We start from the raw sequence: 22,584 nt of genomic DNA, 5'->3' as shown, positions 1-22,584 counted from the left end.
TCGACTCTATTTGAACTTTATCTGCCACTGATACTTTAGTTTCACTTCCCTTCCCCCTTTTGGACAGGATGGAATTGTTGATCCCACAGTGCCAGGGCCAGACCCATCTCTGGGAGTCATTTACCACTCTGCCAGGGAAATAAGTCACCCTTGGATGTCATGTCCCACCTGAGGGGGAAGTCAATGATTTCACTTGCAAAGTTGGGCTTAGAGAGAGTGAGGCCACATCTGAGCAACAAAAGAGGTCCTCCAGAAGTAACTCTTAGGCATGCCTATAGGAAGGCTAAGCTTCTTCATTATATACATAAGCTTCACAAGAGCAAGTCTCAAGATAAAGGTGTTGGCCTATTGATTTGGGTGTCTGTAATGTTTGGCACAGTATCAGGAGATTCCCTAATGGTAAAGTTTGATAGTTCCACATTTTCTCTCCCATCCCTCAAGGGACTTTGCCAGTGCTTTTTTTTACCCTTTAAGTTTTTTAAATTAATTTCTAATTTTTTTTAAACACCAAACGCAAACACTTGCAACTTTTGATCATTCCGTTCTACACACGAATCAGTAATTCACAACATCATCACATAGTTGCACATTCATTATCATGATCACACCTTGGAACATCTGCATCCATTCAGAAAAAGAAACAAAGAGAAAACAGGAAAAAAATCCATACACACCATGCCCCCCACCCCTCCCCCCCACTGACCACCAGCATCTCACTCTAAATTTATTTTAACATTTGTTCCCCCTATTATTCATCTTCATTCCGTATGTTCTACTTGTCTTTTGATAAGGTAGATAAAAGGAGCATCAGACACAAGGTTTCCACAATCACACAGTCACACTGTAAAAGCCATATCATTATATAATCATCTTCAAGAAACATGGCTACTGGAACACAGCTCCACATCCTCAGGCAGTTCCCTCCAGCCTCTCCACTACATCTTGACTAACAAGGTGATATTTATTTAGTGCGTAAGAATAACCTCCAGGACAACCTCTTGACTCTGTTTGAAATCTCTCAGCCATTGACACTTTATTTTGTCTCTTCCTGCCCCTGGCCAGGTTTTCTCAGTCCCCTGATGCTGAGTCCCAGCCCATTCCAGGGTTTTTCTCAATCCCCTGATGCTGAATCTCAGCCCACCCCAGGATTTCTGTCCCACATTGCCAGGACGGTCCACACCCCTGGGAGTCATGTCCCACGCATACAGGGGAAGGGTGGGGAGTTTGCTTGTTGTATTGGCTGGAGAGAGAGACCACATCTGAGCAACAAAAGAGGTTCTCTTGGGGGTGACTCTTAGGCCTAATTTTTAGTAGGCTTGGCCTATCCTTTGTGGGGTTAAGTTTCATATGAACAAACTCCAAGATTGGGGACTCAGCCTATAGCTTTTACTGTCCACATTGCTTGTGAGAATATCAAGAATTGAACTTGGGGAAGTAGAATTATCCCCCTTTCTCACCATTCCCCAAAGGGGACTTTGCAAACACTCCTTTATTCACTGTTCAAATCACTCTGGAATTTATCCGGGCACCACTCTGGACAAACCAACAAAATCTCATATCCTACTCAAGGTTCCATGTACTTATGGTGTTCAGTTACGCTGTCTACAAAGTTATATTAGGAAATGCACTAGTCAACATATAAATTTTGTACCAAATAAAATTTTTTTGCTTTTGTCTCACACATAAGGTAAAATTTTAAAATATTAATTACCATCTATTTTCAGTACCCTGCAGTAATGACACTCCTTTGTTCTTCCTCATGCAAAAACATTTTTAAAATTTGTACATTTAGTCACTATCCTTATACACTCTAGGCATTCTTAAATTAAACCATCTCAGTCTTTATCATCTTTCTTTCTGAAAAGATTTGTGTCCCCAGCCCTCCTCCCTCGGTCATTCTCACATTCAGCTTCATTCAGTGTTTTAACATAATTGTATTACAGTTAGGTAGTATTGTGCTGTCTATTTCTGAGTTTTTACATTCAGTCCTGTTGCACAAGCTGTATCCCTTCAGCTCCTATTACCCAATATCTTTGTGCTGGTTTGAAAGGAAGTATGCCCCCCTAAGAAAAGCCATGTTTTGATATAAATCCCATTTCTTAAAGGTAGAATAATCCTTATTCAATACTGTATATTTGAAACTGTAATGAGATCATCTCCCTGGTTGATGTGATTTAGTCAAGAATGGTTGTTAAACTGGATTAGGGGATGACATGTCTCCACCCATCTGAGTGGGTCTTGATTAGTTTCTGAAGTCCTGTAAAAGAGGAAACATTTTGGAGAGAGAGATTCAGAGAGAGCAGAGAATGCTGCAGCACTACGAAGCAGAGTCCACAAGCCAGCAACCTTTGGAGATGAAGAAGGAAAATGCCTCCTGGGGAGCTTCATGAAACAGGAAGCCAGGAGAGAAAGTAGCAGGTGATGCCTTGCTTGTCATGCGCCCTTCCAACCGAGAGAGAAACTGACTGTGTTTGCCATGTGCCTTTCCAGATGAGAGAGAAACCCTGAACTTCATTGGCCTTCTTGAACCAAGATATCTTTCCCTGGATGCCTTTGATTGGACATTACTATAGACTTGTTTTAATTGGGACATTTTCTCGGCCTTAGAACTGTAAACTAGCAACTTATTAAATTCTCCTTGTTAAAAAGCCATTCCGTTTCTGGTATATTGCATTCTGGCAGCTAGCAAACTAGAACAATCTTACCCTATTTCTACCTCCTTATGATCTCTGTTACCAATGAAATTCTCCAAGTTTATTCACTAATGTCAGTTCATATCAGTGAGACCATACAGTTTTTGTCCTTTTATTTCTGGCTAATCTCACTCAGCATAGTGTCCTTAAGGTCCATCCATGTTGTTACTTACTTCATAACTTTATTCTGTCTCATGGTTGCATAATATTCCATCGTATGTATATACCACAGTGTGTTTAGCCACTAGTCTGTTGATGGACATTTTGGCTGTTTCCATCTCTTTGTAATTGTAAATAATGCTGCTATAAACATTGGTGTGCAAATGTCTGTTTGTGTCCTTGCCCTCATGTCGTCTGAGTAGATAACAGCAATGGTATTACTGGGTCATATGGCAATTCTGTATTTAGCTTTTTGAGGAACCGCCAAACTGCCTTCCACAGTGGTTGTACCATTTGACATTCCCACCAACAGTGGGTAAGTGTGCCTCTTTCTCCACATCCTCTCCAGCATTTGTCATTTTCTGTTTAATTGATAATGTCCATTCTCGTGGGTGTGAGATGATATCTCATTGTGGTTTTGATTTGCATTTCTCTAATAGCCAGGGACATTGAGCATCTCTTCATGTGCCTTTTGGCCATTTGTATTTCCTCTTCTGAGAAGTATCTATTCAAGTCTTTTTTGCCCATTTTGTAATTGGGTTGGCTGTGTTTTTGTTGTTGAGTTGAACAATCTCTTTATAAATTCTGAATACTAGACCTTTATCTGATATATCATTTCCAAATATCATTTCCATTGTGTAGGCTGTCTTTTTACTTTCTTGACGAAGTTCTTTGATGTGCAAAAGTGTTTAATTTTGAGGAGTTCCCATTTATTTATTTATTTATTCAATGCTCTTGCTTTGGGTATAAGGTATAGAAAACCGCCTCCTAGTATAAGATTTGTAAGTTATTTCCCTACATTTTCTTCTAAAAGTTTTATGGTCTTAGATCTAACGTTTAGGTCTTTGATCCATTTTGAGTTAATTTTTGTATAGGGTGTGAGATATGGGTCTTCTTTCATTCTTTTGCATATGGATATCCAGTTCTCTAGGTACCATTTATTGAAGGACTGTTCTGTCCCAGGTGAGTTGGCTTGACTGCCTTATCAAAGATCAGTTGTCCATAGATGAGAGGGTCTACATCCGAACACTCTATTCTATTCCATTGGTCAGTATATCTGTCTTTATGCCAGTACCATGCTGTTTTGACCACTGTAGCTTCATAATATGCCATAAAGTCAGATAGCGTGAGAACTCTGACTTCATTTTTTTTTTCTCAAGATACTTTTAGCTGTTCGGGGCACCCTGCCTTTCCAGATAAATTTGGATATTGGTTTTTCTATTTCTGAAAAGTAAGTTGGGATTTTAATTGGTATTGCATTGAATCTGTAAATCGATTTAGGTAGAACTGACATCTTAACTATATTTAGTCTTCCTATCCATGAACACGGTATGCCCTTCCATCTATTTAGGTCTTCTGGGATTTCTTTTAACAATTTCTTGTAGTTTTCTTTGTATAGGTCTTTTGTCTCTTTAAATTTATTCCTAAATATTTTATTCTTTTGGTTACAATTGTAAATGGAAGTTTTTTCTTGATTTCCTCCTCAGATTGTTCATTACTAGTGTATAGAAACAGTACAGACTTTTGTGTGTGTTTGTCTTGTAACCTGCCATTTTGCTGTACTCATTTATTAGCTCCAGTAGTTTTGCTGTGGATTTTTCGAGGTTTTCGACATACAGTATGTGCTGGTTTGAAGGGAAGTATGCCCCCTAAGAAAAGCCATGTTTTAATATGGATCCCATTTCTTAAAGGTAGAATAGTCTCTATTCAATGCTGTGTATTTGGGACTGTGATGGGATCCTCTCCCTGGTTGATGAGATTTAGTTAAGAACGGTTGTTAAACTGGATTAGGGGATGACATGTCTCCACCCATCTGAGTGGGTCTTGATTAGTTTCTGAAGTCCTATAAAAGAGGAAACATTTTGGAGAATGAGAGACTCAGAGAGGGCAGAGAATGCTGCAACACTACAAAGCAGAGAGTCCACCAGCCAGCGACCTTTGGAGATGAAGAAGGGAAATGCCTCCCGGGGAGCTTCATGAAACCAGAAGCCAGGAGAGTAAGCTAGCAGATGACACCATGTCTGCCATGTGCCCTTCCAGCCGAGAGAGAAGCCCTGACTGCGTTCGCCATGTGCCTTTCCAGATGAGAGAGAAACCCTGAACTTCATCGGCCTTCTTGAACCAAGGTATCTTTTCCCAGATGCCTTTGATTGGACATTTCTATAGACTTGTTTTAATTGGGACATTTTCTCGGCCTTAGATCTGTAAACTAGCAACTCATTAAATTTCCCCTTTTAAAAGCCATTCCGTTTTTGGTATATTGCATTCTGGCAGCTAGCAAACTAGAACACAGTATCATATCATCTGCAAACAGTGAGAGTTTTACTTCTTCCTTTCCAATTTTGATGCCTTGTATTTCTTTTTCTTGTCTAATTGCTCTGGCTAGAACTTCCAACACAATGGTGAATAACAGTGGTGATAGTGGATATCCTTGTCTTGTTCCTGATCTTAGGGGGAATGTTTTCAGTTTTTCCCCATTGAGGATGATGTTAGCTGTGGGTTTTTCATATATTCCCTTTATCATTTTAAGGAAGTTCCCTTCTATTCCTATCCTTTGAAATGTTTTCAACAGGAAAGGATGTTAAATTTTGTCAGATACCTTTTCTGCATCATTTGAGATGATCATGTAATTTTTCTGCTTTGATTTGTTGATATTGTGTATTACATTAATTGATTTTCTTATGTTGAACCATCCTTGCATACCTGGGATGAATCCTACTTGGTCATGATGTATAATTCTTTTAATGTGTTGCTGGATTCAATTTGCTAGAATTTTGTTGAGGACTTTTGCATCTATGTTCATTAGGGGGATTGGTCTGTAGTTTTCTTTTCTTGTAATATCTTTGTCTGACTTTGGTATGAGGGTGATGTTGGCTTTGTAGAATGAGTTAGGTAGTTTTCCCTCATCTTCAATTTTTTGAAGAGTTTGAGCAAGATTGGTACTAGTTCTTTCTGGAATGTGTGGTAGAATTCACCTTTGAAGCCATCTGGTCCTGGACTTTTCTTTTTGGGGAGGTTCTTAATAACTGATTTAATTTCTTTACTTGCGATTGGTTTGTTGAGGTTGTCTATTTCTTCTAGAATCAAAGTTGGTTGTTCATCCCTTTCTAGAAAGTTGTCCATTTCATCTACATTATCGTGTTTATTAGCATAAAGTTGTTCATAGTATCCTGTCATTACCTTCCTTTATTTCTGTGAGATCAGTGGTTATGTCTCCTCTTCCATTTCTTATCTTATTTATTTGCAACCTCTCTCTTCTTTTTGTCAATTTTGCTAAGCGTCCATCAATCTTACTGATTTTCTCATAGAACCAGCTTCTGGTTTTGTTGATTTTCTCAGTTGTTTTCATGTTCTCAATTTCATTTACTTCTGCTCTAATCTTCATTCTTTCTTTCCTTTTGCTTGCTTTGGGGTTAGTTTGCTGTTCTTCTCTAGTTCTTCCAAGTGGACTGTTAATTCTCGATTTTTGCTGTTTCTTCTTTTTCGATATAGGCATTTAGGGCAATAAATTTCCCTCTTAGCACTGCCTTTGCTGCATCCCATACGTGTTCATATGTTGTGTTTTCATTTTCATTTGCCTCGAGATATTTACTGATTTCTCTTATAATTTCTTCCTGGACCCACTGGTTGTTTAAGAGTGTGTTGTTGTGCCTCCACATATTTTTGGGTTTCTGGCACTCTGCCTATCATTGATTTCCATTAATAGGGAGAAATTTCCAATTTCTGCCTATTTTTCATTCCTGTATGATCTGAGAAAGTGCTTTGTATGATTTCAATCTTTTAAAATTTATTGAGACTTGCTTTGTGACCCAGCATATGGTCTATCCTTAAGAATGATCCATGAGCACTTGAGAAAAACGTGTAACCTGTGTTGTGGGGTGTTATGTACTATAAATGTCTGTTAAGTGTAGCTCATTTTTTGTGTTATTCAAATTCTCTGTTTCTTTATTGATCCTCTGTCTAGATGTTCTGTCCATTGATGAGAGTGTGGAATTGAAGTCTCCAACTATTATGGTAGATGCGTCTATTTCTCTTTTCAGTGTTTGCCTCATGTATTTTGGAGCATTCTGGCTCAGTGCATAAATATTTTTATGATTGGTATGTCTTCTTCTTGAATTGTTCCTTTTATTAATACATAGTGTCCTTTGTCTCTTTTAACTGTTTTACATTTGAAGTCTAATTTGTTAGATGTTAGTATAGCTGCTCTTGCTCTTTTCTGATTGTTATTTGCATGAAATATCTTTTCCCAATGTTGCACTTTCAACCTATGTTTATCCTTGGGTCTAAGATGTGTTTCCTGTAGACAGCAAATAGATGGGTCTTGTTTTTTAATCCATTCTGTCAGTCTGTGTCTTTTGATTGGGGAGTTTAATCCATTAACATTTAGTGTTATTACTGTACAGGTAGTGCTTTCTTCCACCATTTTGCCTTTTGGATTTTATATGTCAGATCTAATTTTTCTTCTTTTTACCTTTACTGATAGTCTTCATTTCTACACTCTTCTCCACATCTCTCTCTCCTGTCTTCTTATTTGTCTCTCTCAGTGTTCACTTTAGTATTTCTTGCAGAGCCAGTCTCTTCATCACAAATTCTCCCAGTGATTTTTTGTCTGAAAATTTAAAAATTTCTCCCTCATTTTTGAAGGACAATTTTGCTGGATATAGAATTCTTGGCAGTTTTTCTCTTTTAGGAATTAAAATATACCATTCCACTATCTTCTTGTCTCCATGGTTTCAGCTGAGAAATCTACGCATAGTCTTATTGGGCTTCCGTAGTGTGTGATGGATTGCTTTTCTCTTGCTGCTTTCAAGATTCTCTCTTTCTCTTTGACCTCTGACATTCTGATTAGTAAGTGTCTTGGAGTACGTCTATTTGGATGTATTCTTTTTGGGGTACTCTGCATTTCTTGGATCTGTAATTTTATGTCTTTCATAAGAGTTGGGAAATTTTCTGTGATAATTTCCTGCATTCGTTTTTCTCCTCCTTATCCCTTTTCTTCTCCTGGGACACCCAAAACACATATATTCATGCGCTTCATATTGTCATTCAATTCCCTGAGTACCTGCTCATATTTTTCCATTATCTTCCCTATATTTTCTTTTGCTTGTCAGATTTCAGATGTTCCGTACTCAAGTTCAGTAATCCTATCTTCTGCCTCTTGAAATCTAAGATTGTAGGTTTCCATTGTTTTTTTTTCATCTCTTCTGTGCCTTTCATTCCCATAAGTTCTGTGATTTGATTTTTCAGACTTTCGATTTCTTCTTTTTGTTCATTCCTTTCCTTCTTTATATTCTCCCTCAATTCATTGATTTATTTTTGGTGAGGTTTTCCATGTCTGTTCGTACATTCTGAAATAATTGTTTCAACTCCTGTATCTCGTTTGAATTGTTGGTTTGTTCCTTTGACTGGCCTATCTTCAATTTTCCTAGTGTGATTTGTTATTTTTTGCTGGCATCTAGGCATTTAATTACCTTAATTAGTTTATTCTAGAGATTGTTTTCAATTCTTTTACCTAGGGTTTTCTTGTTGGATGAGTTTGTTGTCTGTCTGTTCTTTGACATTCAGTTCAGATTTTTCTGGACCACTAGCTTAGGTTTTGTTTAACAGAGGAGAATTTTTCAGTTTTTGTTTCTTGCCCTGCCTGTATGGTGCCTTTTCCCTCCCCCACCCTTAGGATGGTCTACTTAGGTATTATATACCCCAGCCAGATTTTCCCAGACCAAACTGGCCTCCTTTTAGGAGGAAAGAGTCACCTGCCTCAGTTTTCCCTGAGGGTGAGACCCAGCAGTTTCAAAGACTTTCCTGTGAAGTCTCTGGACTCTGTTTTTCTTATCTTGCCCAGTATGTGGCACTTGTCTGCCTGCAGGTCCCACCAGCATGAGATGATGTGGTATCGTTAACTTTGGCAGACTCTCCCTGCTGGGGGCATGGTGGAGATAGAGGAGAGGTTGTAGGCTGGTTTTAATGGCTTCAAATTACCTAGCCCTGGTGTCTGAATTCCTTGAGGGAGGGATTCCACCTGAGTTGGGCCTCACCCCTCCCCTGGGGAAGACACCAGCTCCAGGCAAGCTCTCAAATAAGCTTGTTTCTGCCAATGCCTGGGGCAGTTGCAGCCTGAGAAGCCGTGCTGCTGCATCCAAAGGCAGTCAAGCCTCCATACAAACAGCCACAAACACCTCTGTTTTGTTTTTTTTTTCCTGTCAGCCCTGCCCTCTTAACACTGGGGCCACAATCAGTGACCTCCACATTGACCAGGGTCACCTAGGCTGGGGCCTATTTTTAGTAGTCAGAATTTGTAAATTAATTCCACAGTTGAAGCTTAGTTGTGCTTGGCCCATGCTACTGGTAAGGTCTCTTTCCTTTCCTCTCTGGGAAGCAGCTTGTGGGGGAGGGGCACCTGCTGCCGTGGCTTGGGGAACTCATGGTTCTGGGGGGGCTCGCAGCCAGTCCAGCTGATCCAGACTGGGGTATGCTGTGTGTCTGGTCACTGATGTGGCCGCAGAAGCTGTTCTGTACTGTTCCTTGTTATTTTGTAGCTGTTCTGGAGGATGGACTAAATCCCATACCTTGCTAAGCCACCATCTTGGCTCCTCCTACTCCCTAGGTGTTCTTTAGGATTAAAAGGAATGATGTTGGTTGGGGTGTATCAAACCTGGTAATATCTAGTCTAAACTTGCATAAGAAGTAGTGTTCTAGTTTGCTAGCTGCCAGAATGCAATATACCAGAAATGGAATGGCTTTTAAAAAGGGGAATTTAATAAGTTGGTCGTTTGCAGTTCTAAGGCTGAGAAAATGTCTCAATTAAAACAAGTCTATAGAAATGTCCAATCCAAGGCATCCAGGGAAAGATACCTTTGTTCAAGAAGGCCGATGAAGTTCAGGCTTTCTTTCTCAGGTGAGAAGGCACATGGCGAATACAGTCAGGGTTTCTGTCTCATCTGGAAATGCACATGGTGAACAAGGTCAGGGTTCCTCTCTCATCTGGAAGGGCACATGGTGTGCACGGCGTCTTCTGCTAGCTTCTCTGGCTTCCTGTTTCATGAAGCTCCCCTGGAGGCATGTTTTTTCTTTGTCTCCAAAGATTGCTGGCTGGTGGACTCTGCTTCTTGTGGCTATGTCTTTCTGCTCTGCTCTCTCTGAATCTCTTTCATTCTCCAAAATGTTTCCCTCTTTTATAGGACTCCAGAAACTTAAGAAGACCCACCCAATTGGTGGGCCTTAGTGTCACCTAATCCAGCTTAACAACCACTCTTGATTAAATCACATCTCCAGGGAGATGATCTGATTACAGTTTCAAACATACAGTATTGAATAGGGATTTTTCTACCTTTATGAAATGAGATTTAGATTAAAACATGGCTTTTAATCCTTCCAAACCTGCACAAGTAGCCTCTAGAATAGCCTCTCTACTCTATTTGACCTCTCTTAGTCATTGCTATCTTGTTTTGTTACACTTCTTTTCCCCCTTTGGTCTGGAAGGCATTGTCGATCCCAAGGTGCCAGGGCTAGGCTCTTCCCTGGGTGTCATATCGCATGTTGTCAGGGAGACTTTTCACCCCTGAATGTCATGTCCATGTAGGAGGAAGGGTAATGATTTTCCTTGCAGAGTTGGGCATAAAGAGAGAGAGAGAGGCCACATGTGAGCAACAAAAGAAGTTTCCTAGGAGTAACTCTTAGGCCTAATTATAGGTAGTCTTAGCTTCTCTATTGCAAAAATAAGTTTTATAAGGGCAAGCCTCAAAATCAAGGATTTGGCCTCTTTTCTTGTGATTCCCTAATACTTAAGAGCATACCTGGGGTTTTCCCAGATGGGAAAGTTCAATAGTTCCATATTTTTCCTCCAGTTCTTCAAGGAACTCTTCCAATACTTTTTAGTTATCAGCCCAGCATAGTTAGGGATGTATCCAAGTATTACAGTAAGCTGTACAGAATTACAAGGCCTTGTTCCAGTTCTGGGCTCCATGTGTTTAGGTTATTTAAAAAAGTTATCCAGATAGGTTTATTTAGATTGTGTGTTACAGAAAATTTAGGTGTAGACACAGTAACGCTCTCTGCCTTTGGTCTCATAGTAGGTGAAGCTCTAGAGTACATGCTCTCTCATCCTTTGCCCCGTATTCTTATTTACTTTAGTCTCAACTGGAGTGGCTTCTTTTTAATCTCAAATTGATGCCCGATCTCTTTTTTTGGTTATTTTAACAATTTTGTATCAATTTCTTCTTTATATCATTTATATCTTTAGCCATATTTTCCTTCATCTCCCTGAATCAATTTAGAAGATTTGTTTGAATATGTTTGATTAGTTGTTCCTTATTCTGTGCTTCTGAAGTTTTTATTTGTTCCTTTGACTGGGCCATTTCTTCCTTTTTCTTGATATGACTTGTAATTTTTTGCTGATGTCTAGGCATCTGATTATCTTGGTGGATTTACTTTAAAGACCAGTTTCTCTCTCTTAGGGTTTTATTTTTGATTGGCTTTGTGTTCAGGTTCTTCTTTCACACTTGCTTCAATTTATTCTGGACCTTTAAATTGCCTGTGTTTGATAAGATTTTTTCAACCCTTTTAAAATCTGATTCTTGTCTTGGAAATGTGGTATAATTTTTAATATTCCACTATTATGCAACTGATTCACCTCCAATAGAAAGCTTCCTTTCCTATGTTCCTTCTCTGATAATTTTGATCTGTTCTGTTTGTTTTTGTTTTACCTCTATGTTTTTTTTTTTCTTTTCTTTAACTCTCCTTTGTTTTCTCTAGCTGCTTTTGACTGGAGGAAGATCATCCTGGAAAGGACTTTCCCATGTCAGTATTTCCCAGCGGGTCTGGTACCCATGAAGGGGGCTCAGACCAGCTCCAGAGAGCCCTGGATAGAGGGTCAGAAAAGACTGCAAAAGCCTTTTTTGATGGCTCCCTGAACCTGTACTTTCCTGGCCTGCCCAGCAGATTGCATCCATTAGCAAATGTTCCCAGCAGGTCTCTTAAGGTAACATTGTGTTTTTTAAACCTGCAAGGACTTTACCCTTGTTGTGGGAGGGGTTGAAACAAGGTGTGCATTTATTTTTGTCTTGGGCAAGTTGGGACAGTAATTCAGAGCTGGCACCCAGTGATCCAAATTTTCTAATCAAAATCCATGATCACTGCTTGCTGTGCCTCCTCATTACCATGGCACCTGCTTTTGGGGAAGATTATTTTTATGTCCCTTTCTTCTATAGCAGCTAACCATGGGCTGGTCCCCATAGTGGCCTGCCTTGCTTTGAGAGTGGGTGATATGCTGGCAGCCGCTGCTGGGAGCTATCTACTCACAGTTCTTTACTGCAGTTTCTCAGGTTCTTCCCTTTGTTCTTTCTTGGGTGCTGTACAGTGTTATTCTGGCTTCCAGGGCCCCATAACAATTGTTTCAGACAGTTCTGCCTGTTTAGTATTTATTTTTGAGGAAATAGTGATTTCTGGGGCTCTCTGCTCCACCATCTTCCCTGGAAGTCTATCCTAAACTCATTCTTGTTGGCAGAATTCAGTTCTTTGGAATTGTAGGACTGAGGTCCATGTTTCCTTGCTGGCTAGCAGCTGGGGACTGCTATCAACTTCTAGAGGCTACACACATTCCTGACTACAAGGTCCCCACCATCTTCAAGTCAGCAATGCAATGACACATTTAATCTTTCTCACATTTTGAAAGATGACCTCCCTTCTGTGACCAGCTAGAGAAAACTCTCTGCTTTTAAAGGACTCATCTGGTTAGGTTAGGACCACCCAGAGTTGAAGCCAACTCTGCCATGTAAAAATAACTTAATTATGGTAATAAAACCCATCATATTTACATTCTGAGGATTACGTATTACATTATGGTAATAAACCCATCATAATTACATCATAACTACATTCTGAGGATTATGCAGGACATGTGTATCAACAGAATGGCAAATCTTGGGAGCCATTTTAGAATTCTGTCTACCTTAGGGTTAAATTAGGGTAGTGGGAATTCTGTGGGGTTAGGTGGAGTGCAGAAGTTTGAGGGAAAGTTAAGAAGAGAATTGATATGTGTTGGTGACGTTTTGGATTTTGGGTGAGAGGCGCTAAAGAGTCCCTGATGCTATCTAGTACTGGTGATTTGAGAAGACAGGAGACAGTTTATTTCTGCGAATATGGCAGAGGAAAGGAATTAAAACAGTGTTATGAAAAATGATATTAAATTTACAAAGGTTTAGTTTGAGATTTTTATAAGATATCCATACATTTATTCACCAAATATTTATTGGATGCCTGCTATTCATTCAGCAGTACCATGCTAGTTTACATTCTGGGAATGCAAAGGTAGGTGAAAATAGGTACCTTCCCTTCCCTCACTGAGTTTATGTATGAGTAGGAAAAACAAACATTGATCAAACACAAAGCATGTAAAATTGCATATGTGACCAATCAAAGGAAACCTCGTGATATGAAGACAGACCTAGTCAGGAAAATCTAGAAGACTTCCCAGAGAAAATAGCACTTGAGCCACTGATACATAGTTGATAGTTAAAATCATGGGAGCAGATAAGGTTACCTATAAAGAGTTTATGGAATGAGAATAGAGCCCAGAAATCCTAGAGAACAATGTTTCAAGGCTGGCAGGAAAAGAAGCTAGTGAAGAAAAAGTTAGTGGAAGCACAATCAGAGTAGGACAAAGATTGCTGATACAGAAGTCAAGGGAAATTAACACTATTAATTGCTGCTTAATGGTCAAATAAAATCATGAAATGTGTAACTGGTAGTTAGGGCATTACTGACCAATGCCAGAACATTTTTAGTTGGTTGATGGTAGACATCAGATTAGAAGAGTGGTGGTTAGAAGAGTGAATGAGTGGTGAAAAAGTGGGAGTTTGTAAATGTAAGCTGTTATTTTGAAGAGCTTGGTTGTAAAGCAGAGGAGAGAATAGGGTGATGTCTGTAAATGTTTTCAGGGGATTCTATTTGCATCTGTCTCAGCATCTAAGAATCAGGCTATCATGTTGTATAGCATCATCAGCCCCCCAGTATTGATTTAAGTTTTCAGCTTGGGCTTGCCTGGAACTATATAGGCCATTTAATCTCACCTTGCTGTTCATTTCTCTTATTTCTTCTAGGCCGTTTATTCTCCCATTCTTCTATGTGGTTTACACACTTTCTCTCTCCTCATTCTCCATATATGACTCATTTGATTAACTTGTTTTTGTTTCACTGAGAAAACTGAAGCTATCAAAAGAGAAAGTCTTGTTGCTCCCACCACACATCCACTTACCTACCTGCAACTGAACTAAAATATTCGTTTTCTTCTTGGCCTCCTCCTCCTCCTTTTTGCTGTAGTACATTTTATCTAAGTCTAACCCCTCACTTGAACACTTTGTTTCTAATGCTAGCTCCTCAGTTGAATACATGGCTTCAGCAACATTACTCTTTCTCTCTTGCATCAGTTTTTTTTTTCTCTATTAGATTGTTCATAAAACCAGTAACTTTTCTTACCTTACAAAAATCCTAATTCATATTCCCCTTCACATTTCCTTTGCTCCTTTTATAATAGTTCTTCGAAAGAATTGTCTGCTTGTAATTTTGTTTCCAATTCCTTTCCTCTCAGTCTACTTGAAACAGGGTTTTGCCTCCATTACTTCAGAAAAATAACTCTTGTCAAGATCACCAATGGCCTCTAGGTTGCTAAATCTAATTGTCAGTTCTCAGCCCTCACCTTCTTGGCCTGCCAGTAGCATTAGACACCATTGATTGTTCCCTTTTCCTAGAAAAACTTTCTTCACTTGGCTTTCAAGACCTTACAGTCTCTTGGTTTGCCTTCTATCTTGCTGGTTGCTGCTTTTCAGTCAGCTTTTGCAGATTCCTTCTCATCTAGATCATCTCTAAATATTTGAGAACCCCAGGGCTCTGCTCCCAGACTTTTCTTCTCTGGCTACATTCATTTCCTGGGATGGTAATCTCATCTACTCTTACGGCTTTAAATATCATCTATATCCTGATGATTCCAGTTCTTGGAATCCACTAGTGTATTTGTTTGCTTAAACTGCTGGAATGCAATATGTAAGAAATGGAGTGGCTTTAAAAAAGGGAATTTATTAAGTTGCAAGTTTACATTTCTAAGGCTATAAAAATGTTCTAACTAAAGCATCCAGGGAAAGATACCTTGATTCAAGAAAGGTCGATGAATCCGGAACACCTCTGTCAGCTGGGAAGACATGGGGCTGGCCTCTACTGGGGTCTTTGGCCTCTCATTTCTTTGGGGGAGTTTTCTATCTTCATCTTCAGAAGTCTGTAGCTGTATGGGCTCTCAAGCTTTTTCCAAAATGGTTCTCTCTCAAAGGACTCCAGTAAGTGACCCCTTCTTGAAAGGGTAGAGACACATCTCCATGGAAATCACCTAATCAAAAGGTCCCACTCACAAATGGGGATGACACATCTCTGTGGAAATAATTTAATAAAAAAGATCTCACCCAACATATTGAATTGGGATTAAAGAACATGGCTTTTCTGGGGTATACAACAGTTTCAAACCAGCACAACCAGGTAGTTTTTTTTTTTTTTTTTTTTAATTTCTAGCTGGGCCATTTCCCTGAATTATATAGATTTTTATATCCAAATGTCTACTCAACTTCTGCACCTGTGTACGTGATATGTATTTCAGATTTAATTGTCTAAAACTATACTTTTTATTTCTCCCTAAAACTATTCCTTCCATAGTCTTTCCCAGCTCAGGATTTGGCAGGTCCTTCTTTCTAGTTTTTCAGACTAAGAACCTTGTATTTTACCCTTGCAGATCCTATCAGGTCTGCTTTCAAAACATATCCAGAACTTGATTACTTCTTAACAACTCTACTATACACAGGCCCCATTACCTCTCTTCTGAGGTAACTATTCTGACGTATTATTGCAGTAACTTCTAATCTAGTCTCCCTGCTTCTGTCCTTGCCCTGTTCTAATTTATTTTGCACACAGTAACTATAGACTGATTTTTTTGGGGTATATCAGATTGTATCGTTCCACCGCTCAAAATACTACAGTGGATTCCAATCTTACCGAAGGTAAAAAGCCACACTTTTACCATTTGTAGTACTAATCCTGTGTGATCTGTGTTCCACTACTCTCCAGAGTTATCTTATTATTATTATTATTATTATCATTATTATTATTATTATTATTATTTTACCCCTTGTTGTTTAATATACCAGAGCCATCACTTCCTCAGACCCTTTGCACTTAACTGTTTTCTTTGCCTGGAATATTCTTTCCCCAGGTATCTGCAGGTTTTGTTCTCTCTTCTCCTTCAACTCTTTCTCACATGTCACCTTATTAGTGAAGCTTTCCCCCTCAACCCCTACTGACACTCTCTGTTCCCTTAACTCTATACTAATCATCATCTGTCACACAGTATTTTTACTGAGTTCATTTATTGTTTGCTTCCTCTGCTGGAATGTAAACTCCCTTTGCCAAGTCAGGAACTTTATTTTATTCTCTGCTAAATTTCCAGTTTTTAAAATAGTGCTTGATATGTAGTTAGCCAGGAAATAATTGTTGAATGAAAAAATTCAAATTATCCTCAGACTCTGCCACAAATTATTAATTCTCTTGGTCATCTAGTATCTTTAACCTCATAATTCACTGTGTTTCTGCACAGTCACCCTTTTTTTTCCCCATTGTTCTTCTAGTTTAACTCAGACATCCATTGTATTTTAAACACTTTCCCCCATCCTTAGCTTCTTCTTAGAAAACTCCCTCCATTTGTTTCTTCACCAAAAACTGGTTTTCCTTTTTTATCAACCTGCTACTCTCCAAAGGATTTTAGGAGGTAGTGGTGATGTTAACATTCTCCTGTTTCTCCAATGTCCTTCACATATCCTTAGGTTTACAGCAGCAGGCAGTGCTCTTGTCTTTTCCTCCTTTGATCACAGTCCATATTGTCTCTTACCATACTCTTGCATGTACTAGGAAAACTTTGACACATGGCTCCCAGGTTTCCTCTGCATTCTAAGTGTTTCATTTTGTAGATGACTATGTTGACCACTGCCTAGATCCAGAGTCTGTTCTTCCAACCAGGTGACCATTAACTCTTTTTCAGAAATTGCACATAAGGATACTATCTAGATGTCATCATCACCTGGAATGGTTTCATTTTACAGTGTCTTTAATTTCCTTATTTTTCTTTTTTATCACAGTCTACCACCACTGATAAATCTTTATTTTCAGTGCATTTAGTCTTTGACTAATGAAATCACGAGTTCATTGTTCCATCCTTTATTGTTAATCTGTCATCCCCCAGATACCTATCTATTCTAGTTTACTGGCTGCTGGAATGCAATATACCAGAAATGGAATGACTTTTAAAGCGGGGAATTTAATAGGTTGCTAGTTTATAGTTCTAAGGCCAAGAAAATGTCCCAATTAAAGCAAGTCTATAAATATGTCCAAGTTAAGGCCCCAACAAGAAGTTACCTTCACTCAAGAAAGGCTGATGAAGTTTAGGGTTTCTCTCTCAACTGAAAAGGCACATGGTGAACATGGTGATGTCTTCTAGCTTCCTCTCCAGGCCTCTCACTTCATGAAATTACCCCACGGTGTTCTCCTTCATCGCCAAAGGTCACTGGCCAGTGTACTCTGTAGTTCTCATGTCTCTGCTGCTCTCTTCATTCTCAAGCTTTCTCCAGAATGTTTCCTCTTTTAAAGGATTCCAGTAAAGTAATGAAGACCCACCTAGAATGGGTGGAGTCACATCTCCCTCTATTCAAAAGTTAATTCCCACAATTGAGCGAGTCACATCTCTGAGCTGGCAACCTAATCAAGTTTCCAACCTATAGTGCTGAATCGGCATTAGAAGAAATGGTTGCTCCCACAGATTGATTAGGATTAAAACATGGCTTTTCTAGGGTACATAATTCTTTCAAGCCAGCACACTATCTGACCTAAATTAAATTTTACATAAAAGTCTCATGTTGAACTGTTATTTATTTTTTTATATGGTATAGTTATTGAATACTTCTTCTCTCCCACCCCCACATTGATTTAGGATGCATTTAAATATTAAATTTATATGGAACAGAATCTCTTTCATTGATTTGTCAATTTTTTGTGTCAGCATAACTGTTATGGGTAACCAAAGATGGATATTTTTATTATTTAAAAAAATTTGGTATGTGAAAAATGCACATGATCTGTTAAACTTATTTTGTTTCAGATATGTTTTCTTCTTTTTGCTGTTCTCTACATTGTTTCCTACTTCATCATCACAAGATACAAAAGAAAATCAGGTAACTAGAAACAAAACTTTTAAATAAATAAAACTTTAAGTTATAATTTTTATTATAATATGAAATGGTTTAATTAAAGCTTTTATTATAATGCCAAATGGTAGGACTTGCTATATAGGATGTATTAGTACACTTTAATTTGGTAGTATATTCAATATCCTGGCGATTGAAATAAGCAGTTGCCTGGTATTAAAAACACTAAAAATGACATCCAGGGAATTTGGCTACTCTTAGAGTAATCTTCTGAGACTGAAGTCCTTGTTTATCAAAGTTACTATGTCCAACTAAGAATGATGCTGGATTACGTAGTTCTGGGGAATTCCTGAATTTGAAGATATTTGTTTCCTTGTGACTTGCTCTATGAACATTCTGTTTGCCCATCTACCATACCCTTAACATAACAAAATCCCTTCCCTTACTGCTAGAATATTGTTTCTTTCTCTAAAGCTAAAAAGAATGTAGTGTCTCCAGAATATCATTTAGTTTTTAATTATATATTACCTTGTATTGTTATTATATTTTTAATTTATATATACTTATCACCTAGTTGAACTATTTTTATTCTTTTTTTTTAATGAACTTTGTGCTGATTCAGTTTTTTAGGTCAGGGTTTTATTAAATTGCAGGTTCTATTAAATCTCAGCTATTGATACATGGTACTTTCCTCCTGTAATGCTGGTCTAATAGTAGGTTCCATGTGACTACTTAAGAATTCATGTATTAAGGATTCCTTGATATTATATTATCATTAAACCTGAAAGTTTTTTATTTTTTTACAATTCCACAATTACAAGTTTTTACTTCTGTTTACTCTAAGATACTGAGGACTGAAAGAAATACCAATATAATGATTCAGCAGTCATACTCATTTGTTAAACCCTATCTTTTCTATATAACTCCACCATCACCTTTGATCTTTCTCCTAAATACACTCTTTAGGAGTATTTGGGCTATACCCTTTCTAACTTTTTCATGTTGGGAGGGGCTATCAATAATATGGATGGGAGATGGAACTAGTTGATGTTCTGGAGAGGGTGGCCCCTCTGCATTTCAGGACTTATCTAGTCCAGGGACCCATCTAGAGGTTGTAGGTTTCTGGAATGTTACCCTAGTGCATAGAAGCTTTGTGGAATCTTATATAACGCCCTAGGTGTTCTTTAGGATTGGCAGGAATGGTTTTGGTTGGGGTTTGGCAAGTTATGGTAGTTAGCAATGTTTAACTGAAGCTTGCATAAGAGTGACTTCCAGAGTAGCCTCTTGACTCTATTTGAATTCCCTCAGCCACAGATACCTTATTTGTTACACTTCTTTTCCCCCTTTTGGTCAGGATGGCATTGTTGATAGCATGGTGCCAGGGCTGGACTCATTCCTGGGAGTCATCTCCCACACTGCCTGGGAGACTTTCACCCCTGGATGTCATGTCCCACATAGTAGTGAGGGTAATGATTTCATTTACAGAGTTGGGCTTAGAGAGTGTAAGGCCACATCTGAGCTACATCTGAGCAACAAAAGAGGTCCTCCAGAAGTAACTCTTTGGCATACCTATAGGTAGGTTAAGCCTCTCCACTACTGACATAAGCTTCACAAGAGTAAGCCTCAAGATCAAGGGCTTGGCATATTGATTTGGGTATCCCTAATGTTTGACACAGTATCAGGGGATTCCTGATGGTAGAGTTTAATAGTTCTATATTTTCTGTCTCATCCCTCAAGGGACTTTGTCAATACTTTTTGATTGTCTGCTTAATATCTTCTAAGATATATGAAGGCATTACATTAAGCTATACAGGATTAAAGACCCTCATTCTTATTCTGGGCTCCCTGTGTTTCAGTTGTTCAAATGAGCTATCCAGACAGGTTGACAGGTGCTACAGAAAATTTAGGTTCTAGACAAAATAAACCTTTCTTCCTTTGGTCTCAAAGAGTAGGTATGGTTCAAAAATATAAATAATGTCTTCTTTACCCCTGTGTTCTGAATTACCTTAATCCCGACCTGATTGGCTTCATTCTTATCTCTAAATACCAAGTTATACATATATATATAAAACAGCCTCTCACAATCCAGAAATAATAAATTCTATTCTGGACTAAGTGTGTCTGCTGTAAGAGCTACAGACTTATAAGCTTTTTCTAAAGGAAACCATACAATAATTGTTCTTCCGTTTCTGGCTTATTTTGCCTCACCAGATATCCCACAGGTTCATTCACATCGTTGCATGCCTCATGACTTTGTTCCTTTTTGTAGCAGTACAATATTCAATCATATACATACACCTTCATTTGCTAGTTTACTTCTCAGTCAGTGCATCCTTCAGCCACCTGCGTTCATCAGACATCATGTGTACTGTCCAAAGTCCACAGTCCATCTACACTCTCAATTTTAGATAATTTCATTGTTCCCAGAGAAAAATAACCAATAAACATACCCTCACCAAATAGGAAATCTAAACCTCCCCTTAACTCTTGTCCCGCCCCACCTTATTTACCCCTGCTTTTGCTGATGTTTTCCTGTTAAACATAGCCCATAGCATGCAATAGAAGTTTCCCCCAGTACCCTGGACTTAAACATTCTTTGTACAAGAATCATCCCTTAGAAGTAGTTCTTGCAAGAATTTATTTTTATTTCTAGTGTCAATCAATGGGACACATAGGTCTATACAACCCCTTTCAATCATGTTCACCTTCAATATGGTAATATTACTTATAGATCCACTAGAGAATCAGCTTCACTTCTATCTATTCTCTTACATTTGAGGTCATCCTCATTGGCTAACCTAGTTCACCTGTCTCTAGCTTCTGTGTATCTCTAAGTCCCTTATATTCTGTATTATAAGCCTCTGATTTTACCTTTACCATGGTCATAAAAGTGGAGTCATACAGTATCTGTCTTTTTGTGTCTGGCTTATTTCACTCAGCATTATGTCCTTAAGGCTCATCTATCATGTCATGTGCTTTAGGAGATCATTTTGTCTTACCGCTGCATAATACTCCATTGTATGTATATACCACATTTTGTTAATCCTCTCATCTGTTGATGGACATTTGGATTGTTTCCAATTTTTGGCGATTGTAAATAGTGCTGCTATGCACATCGGTGTGCATATGTCTGTTTGTGTCACTGCTTTCAGTTCTTCTGGGTATATACCAAGTAGTGCTATTACTGGGTCATGGGGCAACGCGATATTTAATTTCCTAAGGAACTGCCAAACTGTTTTCCATAGTGGCTGTACCATTACACATTCCTACCAGCAGTGCATAAGTGTTCCAGTTCCTCCACATCCTTTCCAACATTTGTAGTTTCCTGTTTGTTAATTGGCTAATAGCAGCCATTCTTATAGGTATAAGGTGGTATCTCATTGTAGTCTTGATTTGTATTTCCCTTACAGCTAATGAAAATGCGCATTTCTTCATGTGCTTTTGAGCCATCTGTATTTGCTTTTCAGAAAAATGACTATTCATATCTTTAGCCCATTTTATAATTGGGTTGTTTGCTCTTTTGTTGTTGAGTTGTATGATTTCTTTATATATACAAGATATCAAACCTTTGTCCAAAGTGTGATTTCCAAATATTTTCTCCCATTTAGTTAGCTGCCTCTTCACCTTTTTGACAAAGTCTTTTGAGGTACAGAAGCAGTTGATTTTGAGGAGTTCCCATTTATCTATTGTTTCTTTTGTTGCTTGTGCTTTGAATGTAAAGTTAGGAAGCTACCTCATATTACTAGGTCTTGAAGATGTTTCCCTACATTTTCTTCTAGATACTTTATAGTGCTACTTCTTATATTTAGGTGTTTGCACTTTGAGTTAATTTTTTATAGGGTGGAAGATAATGGCTCTTTTTCATTCTTTTGGCTATTGATATCAAGTTTTCCCATGTCCATTTATTGGAAAGACTACTTTGTCCCAATTCAGTGTATTTGGGGGCTGTTCTAGTTTGTTAGCTGCCAGAATGCAATATTCCAGAAACAGAATGGCTTTTAAAAAGGGGAATTTAATAAGTTGCTAGCTTACAGTTCTAAGGCTGAGAAAACATCCCAATTAAAGCAGGTCTATAGAAATGTCCAATCTAAGGCATCCAGGTAGAGATACCGTGGTTCAGGAAGGCCGATGAAGTTCAGGGTTTCTCTCTCTAGTGGAAGGGCACATGGTGAACACAGTCAGAGTTTCTCTCTCATCTGAAAAGGCACATGATGAACACGGTGTCATCTGCTAGCTTTTTCTCCTGTCTTCCTGTTTCATGAAGCTCCCTGGGAGGTATTTTCCATCTTCATCTCCAAAGTTCCCTGGCTTGTGGACTCTGCTTCTTGTGGCTGTGTCATTCTGCTCTGCTCTCTCTGAATCTCCTTCATTCTCCAAAATGTTTCCTCTTTTATAGGACTTCAGAAACTAATCAAGACCCACCCAAATGGGTGGAGAGACATTTCCCCCAATCCACCTTAACAACTACTCTTGATTGGGTTGCATCTCCAGGGAGATGATCTAAT

The 22,584-nt window shown here is 38.6% G+C and overlaps 1 protein-coding gene across 7 annotated transcripts in view; it reads left to right on the top strand.

The window, feature by feature from the left end:
• The window catches only part of LMBR1 (limb development membrane protein 1), a 293,576-nt gene that overhangs the window by 62,336 nt on the left and 208,656 nt on the right, over positions 1-22,584 (top strand). For 2 of the 7 annotated variants that reach the window (XM_077151231.1, XM_077151229.1), the window contains exons 1-2: positions 11,604-11,829; positions 18,034-18,106. The exons of 2 other annotated variants lie outside the window; for them this stretch is intronic. In XM_077151231.1, coding sequence (XP_077007346.1) covers positions 11,647-11,829; positions 18,034-18,106 — 256 coding nt within the window. In that variant the 5' untranslated portion in view covers positions 11,604-11,646. Of the gene's footprint in view, positions 1-11,603; positions 11,830-18,033; positions 18,107-22,584 lie in introns of those variants that run through there. 3 more of the 7 variants (XM_077151241.1, XM_077151282.1, XM_077151267.1) reach the window with 2 other exon arrangements.

Source organism: Tamandua tetradactyla, chromosome 1 (assembly GCF_023851605.1).
Source record: "Tamandua tetradactyla isolate mTamTet1 chromosome 1, mTamTet1.pri, whole genome shotgun sequence".
In the NCBI taxonomy this organism is placed as follows: Eukaryota; Metazoa; Chordata; class Mammalia; order Pilosa; family Myrmecophagidae; genus Tamandua; species Tamandua tetradactyla.
The sequence above is the reverse complement of the archived record's forward strand: the minus strand, read 5'-3'. Positions and strand labels throughout refer to the sequence as shown.